Consider the following 9288-nt stretch of genomic DNA (forward strand, 5'->3'; position numbering starts at 1 on the left):
TCCCGAGTGCCCGCCAGTCCCCAGTCCCAGTCCAGCTCCCAGTCCCCATTGACACCCCGTCCTCTGTCTGCTGAGGCTTTCTGCCCATCCCCTGTTACCCCTCGCTTCCAGTCCCCTGACCCTTATTCCCGCCCGCCCTCACGCCCTCAGTCCCGGGACCCGTTTGCCCCACTGCATAAGCCACCCCGCCCACAGCCCCCTGAAGTTGCCTTCAAGGCTGGGCCTCTAGCCCACACTCCGTTGGGGGCTGGGGGTTTCCCAGCAGCCCTGCCCTCAGGGCCGGCAGGTGAGCTCCACGCCAAGGTCCCAAGTGTGCAGCCCCCCAATTTTGCCCGGTCCCCTGGGACTGGTGCATTTGTAGGCACCCCTTCTCCCATGCGTTTCACTTTCCCTCAGGCAGTAGGGGAGCCTTCGCTAAAGCCCCCTGTCCCTCAGCCTGGTCTCCCTCCACCCCATGGGATCAACAGCCATTTTGGGCCCGGCCCTACCTTGGGCAAGCCTCAAAGCACAAACTACGCAGTAGCCACAGGGAACTTCCACCCATCGGGCAGCCCTCTGGGACCCAGCAGTGGGTCCACAGGAGAGGGCTATGGGCTGTCCCCACTACGCCCCCCATCAGTCCTTCCACCACCTGCACCCGATGGATCCCTCCCCTACCTGTCCCATGGAGCCTCCCAGCGGGCAGGCATCACCTCTCCAGTTGAGAAGCGAGAAGACCCAGGGGCTGGGATGGGCAGCTCTTTGGCAGCACCTGAACTTCCGGGTACCCAGGACCCAGGCATGTCCAGCCTCAGTCAGACCGAGCTGGAGAAGCAACGACAGGTGAGTCGACATCCTGGACCTGAGCACCCTCCACGTCTCCCCTGTTTCTGCGCCAGCCCTTTGGTTTGAGTAGAATGGACTCACCCCTCTTCTCTGTTCTCTGCGCAGCGCCAACGACTACGGGAGCTGCTGATTCGGCAGCAGATCCAGCGCAACACCCTTCGGCAGGAGAAGGAAACCGCGGCAGCTGCCGGAGCAGTGGGGCCCCCGGGCAGCTGGGGTGCTGAGCCTAGTAGCCCTGCCTTTGAGCAGCTGGGTCGAGGCCAGACCCCCTTTGCCGGCACCCAGGTAGGTAGAGTGGCAAGGGGTAGTGGATCCAAGATACTGAAGGTGGCCCCCACCTTCATCTACCCTCATCTCTCCTAGGACAAGAGCAGCCTTGTGGGGCTGCCCCCGAGCAAGCTGGGTGGCCCCATCCTGGGGCCAGGGGCTTTCCCCAGTGATGACCGACTCTCCCGGCCACCTCCACCAGCCACCCCTTCCTCTATGGATGTGAACAGCCGGTGAGGCTCCAGGGGGTGCCCTGGGGGGAAATCAAGGGAACATATTGTACCTCCATTGTGTGCTGCCTCTGATTTTCCTGTCTCTCTAATCCTTCTTCAGCATCACTTAACTTCTCTTCCTCATTCCGTTCCTTCCCCCTCACTGCATTAACTCCATCCTTCCTTCCTCAGGGCAGCCCGTGTTCTAGCTCTTTTTCATCCTGCTTCCGTCTCACTGACTACTGCATATTCTTCCAGGCAATTGGTGGGAGGCTCCCAAGCCTTCTATCAGCGAGCACCGTATCCTGGGTCCCTGCCCTTGCAGCAGCAGCAGCAGCAGCAGCAGCAGCAGCAGCAGCAGCAGCAGCAGCAGCAGCAGCAGCAGCAGCAGCAGCAGCAGCAGCTGTGGCAGCAGCAACAGGCAACAGCAGCAACTTCCATGCGACTTGCCATGTCGACACGCTTTCCGTCAACTCCTGGGCCTGAACTTGGCCGCCAAGCCATAGGTTCCCCCTTGGCGGGAATTCCCACCCGCCTGCCTGGCTCTGGTGAGCCAGTGCCTGGTCCAGCTGGTCCTGCCCAGTTCATTGAGTTGCGGCACAATGTACAGAAGGGACTGGGACCGGGGGTGCCTCCGTTTCCTGGTCAGGGCCCCCCTCAGAGACCCCGTTTTTTCCCTGTAACTGAGGATTCTCACCGACTGGCCCCTGAAGGGCTTCGTGGCCTAGCAGTGTCAGGCCTTCCTCCTCAGAAACCCTCAGCCCCGCCGGCCCCTGAACTGAACAACGGCCTCCATCCAACGCCCCATACCAAGGGTCCCAACGCGCCCGCTGGCTTGGAGCTAGTCAGCCGGCCCCCCTCAGGCACTGAGCTTGGCCGCCCTCCTCTGGCCCTGGAAGCTGGGAAGTTACCCTGTGAGGATCCTGAGCTGGATGATGACTTTGATGCCCACAAGGCCCTGGAGGATGATGAGGAGCTTGCTCACCTGGGCCTGGGTGTGGACGTGGCCAAGGGAGATGATGAGCTGGGCACCCTGGAGAACCTGGAGACCAATGATCCCCACCTGGATGACCTGCTCAACGGGGATGAGTTTGACCTGTTGGCCTATACTGACCCTGAGCTGGACACCGGGGACAAGAAGGACATCTTCAATGAGCATCTGAGGCTGGTGGAGTCGGCCAACGAAAAGGCTGAGCGGGAGGCTCTGTTGCGGGGGGTGGAGCCAGGACCCTTGGGCCCTGAGGAGCGCCCTCCCCCCGCTGCTGATGCCTCTGAGCCCCGTCTGGCGTCAGTGCTCCCCGAGGTGAAGCCCAAGTTGGAGGAGGGTGGGCGCCACCCTTCCCCTTGCCAGTTTACCATTACCGCCCCCAAGGTAGAGCCATCTCCAGCCACCACTTCCCTAGGCCTGGGGCTGAAGCCAGGACAGAGTGTGGTGGGCAGCCGGGACACTCGAATGGGCACGGGACCTTTTTCCAGTAGTGGGCACCCAGCTGAGAAGGTCCCCTTTGGGACCACAGGAGGACCACCAGCTCACCTGCTGACCCCCAGCCCACTGAGTGGCCCAGGAGGGTCCTCCCTGCTGGAGAAGTTTGAGCTAGAGAGTGGGGCCCTGACCTTGCCCGGTGGACATGCATCTGGGGATGAGCTGGACAAGATGGAGAGCTCACTGGTAGCCAGTGAGTTGCCCCTGCTCATCGAGGACCTGTTGGAACACGAGAAGAAGGAGCTGCAGAAGAAGCAGCAGCTCTCGGCACAGCTGCAGCCTGCCCAGCAGCAGCAGCAGCAGCAGCAGCATTCCCTACTGTCCACCCCGGGCCCTGCCCAGGCTGTGTCCTTGCCGCACGAGGGCTCTTCTCCCAGTTTGGCTGGCGCCCAGCAGCAGCTTGCCCTGGGACTTGGAGGTTCCCGACAGCCGGGCTTGGCCCAGCCACTGATGCCCACCCAGCCACCAGCTCACGCCCTCCAGCAGCGCCTGGCCCCGTCCATGACCATGGTGTCCAACCAAGGGCATATGCTAAGTGGGCAGCATGGGGGACAGGCAGGCTTGGTGCCCCAGCAGAGCCCACAGCCAGTGCTGGCACAGAAGCCCATGGGTACTATGCCACCTTCCATGTGCATGAAACCGCAGCAGCTGGCAATGCAGCAGCAGCTGGCTAACAGCTTCTTCCCGGATACAGGTAACCTCATCTGGGGGCGCTGGCTTATCACCGTTACCACTAAATGCTCGCTGAGGCTGCAGACCCAAGATCCTCCCTAGTTAAAAGGGGATGGGACGCAAAGAGCTTTGGCCAAATCCCATACGAGTGGTGTAAGCAGAAGCACTGTAGCTTTTGAGGGAGAATAGTGCCCGGCGTACAGCGGGCATTCAGATGTGGAACGAATGAATGGAACAGACACATGGCGTCTGATTAGCAAAGGCTTTGCAGCTGGGGTGAGACCCAAAGATCAGGACTTGGAGAGGAGCGGTGCAAGAAAAAGCAACCGGGTTGGCGAAAAGACTTAGTGAGACTTAGCAGCAGGAAAGCCGATGGGGTATATTTGGAGACAACGAGTGGAGACGATGGTTAGCCTGGAGCAGGCTTTGCGGAGGGCAGTGAGGGGGCGCTACCGTAGCTATGGAGAGGTAAGAAGAGGGCCCAGATTGAAGAAGACCTCAAATTATAATAGCATCTATTGAATAATGGTGGTTTGCCATGCCAAACCCTGTGCTGGGCGCTTTACATTCATCGTATAATTTAATCATCACAGCAGACACATCAAGAAGGTACTATTATTACCTTGGATTATGGAAAAGGAAACTGAGGCAGAGAGGTTAAGTTAACTTGCCCAAGGGCACACAACTAACAGAACTGGAATTTGAACCCTGGCCCTCATATGCTCTTAACTGTTTTACTGCCTCAAAATAACCAGGAGAGGGAGTTGTGTTAGTCCTCTTAAAAGTAGGGGGTCAGGGGACTTCCCTGGCAGTCCAGTGGTTAAGACTGTGCTTCCAATACAGGGCACGAGGGTTCGATCCCTGATTGGGGAACTAAGACCCCCCCCATGCCGCTCGGCGGGGCCAAAAACAGAAAAAGTAGGGAGTCAGTTAAGCTTTCTGAGCAGTGGAGAAATATATAATGTACAGGATTTTAGGAAGATTTAAGTTTTTGGTGGCTGCTGGTTTCTCTTTTCCTGCCCAGCATCCTGGACAGGCAGAAGAGTGGTCTGTAGGTGACGGGTGTTGTGCCCAAAACAGCTCTGGCATTGGGCTTTGGCACAGTGCCCGCATCTTGGGTTCTTGGGCTGCGCTTAGTTGCCCTAAGAACACTACTTTTGAAGAATGCTTTCTAGGTCATAAAGTGTACTCGTATTCTGGTCACATTTGATCCTCTCAGTGGCTCTATGAGGTGAGCAGAGTAATGAATCATGATCTCTACAAAATAGAAGAGTAAACTGAGGCCCAAAGAGGTGAAATGACATTGATATATCGGCTCAACAGATATTTACCGAGTACCTTTTCCTAGCACTGTGCGAGTAAGAACGGAGCCACATGTTCTGTGAATAATAGAACTGAGTCACCTGTGCTGTCGGGCTCCTAGTCCAGTGGTCTTCCCACCATGCCATGCCGTTGTTCTGCTTGGCTTAGTGGAGGTCAAGGTGTTGGAACAGCAGTCATGGAATGGGGCATTGAGCTCAGTGCCCAGCTGACTTGGCTCCTCCCTCTCCAGACCTGGACAAATTTGCTGCAGAAGATATCATTGATCCTATTGCAAAGGCCAAGATGGTTGCTTTGAAAGGCATCAAGAAGGTGATGGCTCAGGGCAGCATTGGAGTGGCACCTGGTATGAACAGGTAAGACTTGCAGGGTGGGAGGGTTGGCCCTTCCTTTTTCCAGTCCTTCCCCTGTTCTTCCTGATCCTGCTTCCTTCTTGTCCCACCTCTTTGCCCTTCAACTTTCCCCATCACCGACACATCCTCTTTGCTTTGGCGGACTCCAGGCAGCAAGTGTCCCTGCTAGCCCAGAGACTCTCAGGGGGGCCCGGCAGTGACCTGCAGAACCACGTGGCAGCTGGGAGTGGCCAGGTAAATAAATGGTCAGGTGGGAGTGGGAGCTTGGGTCCTATGCCATCAGGCCACCCTTCTTAGGGCCTGGTACAGAACAGTGACCCTTTAGCTGTCCCTCTCGTCACAGGAGCGGAGTGCCGGTGACCCCTCCCAGCCTCGTCCCAATCCACCCACTTTTGCCCAGGGAGTGATCAGTGAGTATGGGGCTGGGGAGGAGAGTGCAAGGAAGGGGCTTGGGGTATGTGGGGAAGGAGGGATTTGGATCGCCTGACACCCGCCCGCTTCCTTTCCCAGATGAGGCTGACCAGCGGCAGTATGAGGAGTGGCTGTTCCATACCCAGCAGCTCCTACAGATGCAACTGAAGGTGCTAGAGGAGCAGATTGGGGTGCACCGCAAGTCCCGGAAAGCTCTGTGCGCCAAGCAGCGCACTGCCAAGAAGGCCGGCCGTGAGTTCCCAGAGGCTGATGCTGAGAAGCTCAAGCTGGTTACAGAACAACAGAGCAAGATCCAGAAACAGCTGGATCAGGTGGGGAAGGCAGACTTCAGCCTAGCAGCCGGGAGCCTGGGAAGAGGGATGGCATGGGTGGGCAGGCTCCAGGCTGACCTTCCTGACCCTCCCACGTCAGGTCCGGAAGCAGCAGAAGGAGCACACTAACCTCATGGCGGAGTATCGGAACAAGCAGCAGCAGCAGCAGCAGCAGCAGCACTCGGCCGTGCTGGCCCTCAGCCCTTCCCAGAGTCCCCGGCTGCTCACCAAGCTTCCTGCTCAGCTGCTCCCTGGCCATGGGCTGCAGCCACCGCAGGGGCCCCCCGGGGGGCAAGCTGCAGGTCTTCGCCTGCCCCCCGGGGGCATGGCGCTACCTGGACAGCCTGGCGGCCCCTTCCTCAACACCACCCTGGCCCAGCAGCAGCAACAGCAACATTCTGGTGGGGCCGGGGCCCTCGCCGGCCCCTCGGGGGGCTTTTTCCCTGGCAACCTTGCTCTTCGAGGCCTAGGACCCGACTCGAGGCTTTTACAGGAGAGGCAGCTGCAGCTACAGCAGCAACGCCTGCAGCTTGCCCAGAAACTGCAACAGCAGCAGCAGCACCTCTTAGGACAGGTGGCGATCCAGCAGCAACAGCAGCAGGGCCCGGGGGTACCGGCAAACCAGGGTCTGGGTCCCAAGCCCCAAGGGCTTCTGCCTCCCAGCAGCCATCAGGGCCTCCTGGTCCAGCAGCTATCCCCCCAGCCACCCCAGGGGCCCCAGGGCATGCTGGGCCCTGCGCAGGTGGCAGTGTTGCAGCAGCAGCAGCAGCAGCAGCAGCAGCAACAGCACCAGCACCCTGGAGCTCTGGGCCCCCAGGGCCCTCACAGACAGGTGATCCTGACCCAGCCGCGGGTGCTAAGTTCCCCCCAGCTGGCACAGCAGGGTCAGGGCCTTATGGGACACCGGCTGGTCACATCGCAGCAGCAGCAGCAGCAGCAGCAGCAGCAGCAGCACCAACAGCAGGGATCTGTGGCGGGGCTTTCCCATCTTCAGCAGGGTCTGATGCCACACAGCGGGCAGCCCAAACTGAGTGCTCAGCCCGTGGCCTCCTTGCAGCAGCAACAGCTGCAGCAGCAGCAGCTACAACAGCAGCAGCAGCAGCAGCAGCAGCAGCAGCAGCAGCAGATGGGCCTCTTGAGCCAGAGTCGAACTTTACTGTCTCCTCAGCAGCCGCCGCCGCCGCCGCCGCAGCCAGTGACGCTCGGCCCGGGCCTGCCAGCCAAGCCTCTGCAACACTTTTCTAGCCCCGGAGCCCTGGGCCCAACCCTCATCCTAACGGGCAAGGAACAAAACATTGTAGAGGCGGCTCTTCCTCCGGAGGCCACTGAGGGGCCCTCCACGCAGCAGGGAGGGCCGTTAGCAGTAGGGACTGGACCGGAGTCAGTGGCCGCTGAACCAGGGGAGGTAAAGCCCTCACTCTCCGGGGACTCACAACTCCTCCTTGTCCAACCCCAGGCCCAGCCTCAGCCCAGCGCTGTGCAGCTGCAGCCGCCTCTGAGGCTCCCGGGACAACAGCAGCAGCAAGTGAACTTGCTCCACACAGCGGGTGTGGGAAGCCACGGGCAACCAGGCAGCGGATCATCTTCTGAGGCCTCATCTGTGCCCCACGTGCTGGCCCCATCCTCTGTTTCCGTAGGGGAACAGCCTGGACCCATGACCCAGAACCTTCTGAGCTCCCAGCAGCCCCTTGGACTAGAGCGGCCCATGCAAAATAATGCAGGGCCACAGCCTGCCAAACCAGGATCTGTCCCCCAGTCTGGGCAGAGCCTGCCTGGGGCTGGGGTCATGCCTACAGTGGGTCAGCTTCGAGCGCAGCTTCAAGGAGTCCTGGCCAAAAACCCACAGCTGCGGCACTTGAGTCCTCAGCAGCAGCAGCAGCTACAGGCGCTCCTCATGCAGCGGCAGCTACAGCAGGGTCAGGCAGCGCGCCAGGCCCTGCCCTACCAGGAGCCTGGGGCCCAGCCCTCTCCCCTCCAGGGCCTCCTGGGCCGCCAGCCCCAACTCGGGGGCTTCCCTGGATCCCAGACAGGCCCTCTTCAGGAGCTGGGGGCAGGGCTTCGACCTCAGGGCCCACCCCGGCTCCCCGCCCCACAAGGAGCCTTATCCACAGGACCAGTCCTTGGCCCTGTCCTTCCCACGCCTCCACCATCCAGCCCCCAAGAGCCAAAGAGACCTTCCTCACAGTTACCTTCCCCCAGCTCCCAGCTTCCCTCTGAGGCCCAGCTCCCTACCACCCAACCAGGAACCCCAAAACCCCAGGGGCCACCCTTGGAGCTGCCTCCTGGGAGAGTCTCACCTGCTGCTGCCCCGCTTGCAGATACCTTCTTTGGCAAGGGGCTGGGACCTTGGGACCCCCCAGACAGCCTAGCGGAAGCCCAGAAGCCGGACCAAAGCGGCCTGGTACCTGGGCATCTGGAGCAGGTGAATGGGCAGGTGGTACCCGAGCCACCCCATCTCAGCATCAAGCAGGAGCCTCGGGAAGAGCCATGTGCCCTGGGAGCCCAGGCAGTGAAGAGGGAGGCCAACGGAGAGCCAATAGGGGCACCAGGTACCAGCAACCACCTCCTGCTGGCAGGCCCTCGCTCAGAGGCCGGGCATCTGCTCTTGCAGAAGCTTCTACGAGCAAAGAATGTGCAACTCAGCACTGGGCGGGGGCCCGAGGGGCTGCGAGCTGAGATCAACGGGCACATTGACAGCAAGCTGGCTGGGCTGGAGCAGAAACTACAGGGTACCCCCAGCAACAAGGAGGTGAGTACTCTAGCTGGAGTGGAGCAGACGGTGCGGGGCCTGGAGCCCGGGGGCAGAGTGAACAGGTCTGGGTGAAATGAGGTGAGGGCTCCGAGGGGGACGGCGGCCTTCACCGTGGGTTTATCTGGCTTAGGATACAGCAGCAAGGAAGCCTTTGACACCGAAGCCCAAGAGGGTACAGAAGGCAAGCGACAGGTTGGTGAGCTCCCGAAAGAAGCTGCGGAAGGAGGACGGGGTCAGGGCCAGCGAGGCCCTGCTGAAACAGCTGAAACAGGTGACCCCCAGGAGCCAGTCCCCTGGTCCCGTCCCAGGATAGGGGGCAGCCTGGCCCCCACCTGTGCAGTAGCAGAGATGTACACGCTGCAGGTTTCCAACCTTGTCATCTCGCCCCTCCTAGGAGCTGTCCCTGCTGCCCCTCACGGAGCCTACCATCACCGCCAATTTTAGCCTCTTTGCTCCCTTTGGCAGCGGCTGCCCAGTCAATGGGCAGTGCCAGCTGAGGGGGGCCTTTGGAAGTGGGACGCTGCCCACAGGCCCTGACTACTATTCCCAGCTGCTTACCAAGGTCAGAAAAATGGCAATACCTTTTGGGGACGATGAGGTTCCTGGGGAGGTGGAGATGGGGATGGCAGGCGTGCGGAAATTGCTGGTGTCGTGTAGGGCC

General features: G+C 60.4%; 1 protein-coding gene across 1 annotated transcript in view; it reads left to right on the top strand.

The window, feature by feature from the left end:
* KMT2D (lysine methyltransferase 2D) overlaps window positions 1-9288 on the top strand; it is a 40321-nt gene that overhangs the window by 20296 nt on the left and 10737 nt on the right. The window contains exons 32-42 of the mRNA XM_024737063.1: window positions 1-822; window positions 931-1110; window positions 1189-1325; window positions 1563-3481; window positions 5012-5135; window positions 5282-5366; window positions 5476-5542; window positions 5643-5875; window positions 5976-8624; window positions 8758-8898; window positions 9022-9209. The exon at window positions 1-822 is cut by the window's left edge and continues 912 nt beyond it. Coding sequence (XP_024592831.1) covers window positions 1-822; window positions 931-1110; window positions 1189-1325; window positions 1563-3481; window positions 5012-5135; window positions 5282-5366; window positions 5476-5542; window positions 5643-5875; window positions 5976-8624; window positions 8758-8898; window positions 9022-9209 — 6545 coding nt within the window. The remainder of the gene's footprint in view (window positions 823-930; window positions 1111-1188; window positions 1326-1562; window positions 3482-5011; window positions 5136-5281; window positions 5367-5475; window positions 5543-5642; window positions 5876-5975; window positions 8625-8757; window positions 8899-9021; window positions 9210-9288) is intronic.

Source organism: Neophocaena asiaeorientalis, unplaced genomic scaffold, assembly GCF_003031525.2.
Source record: "Neophocaena asiaeorientalis asiaeorientalis breed wild unplaced genomic scaffold, Neophocaena_asiaeorientalis_V1.1 scaffold134, whole genome shotgun sequence".
NCBI lineage: Eukaryota > Metazoa > Chordata > Mammalia > Artiodactyla > Phocoenidae > Neophocaena > Neophocaena asiaeorientalis.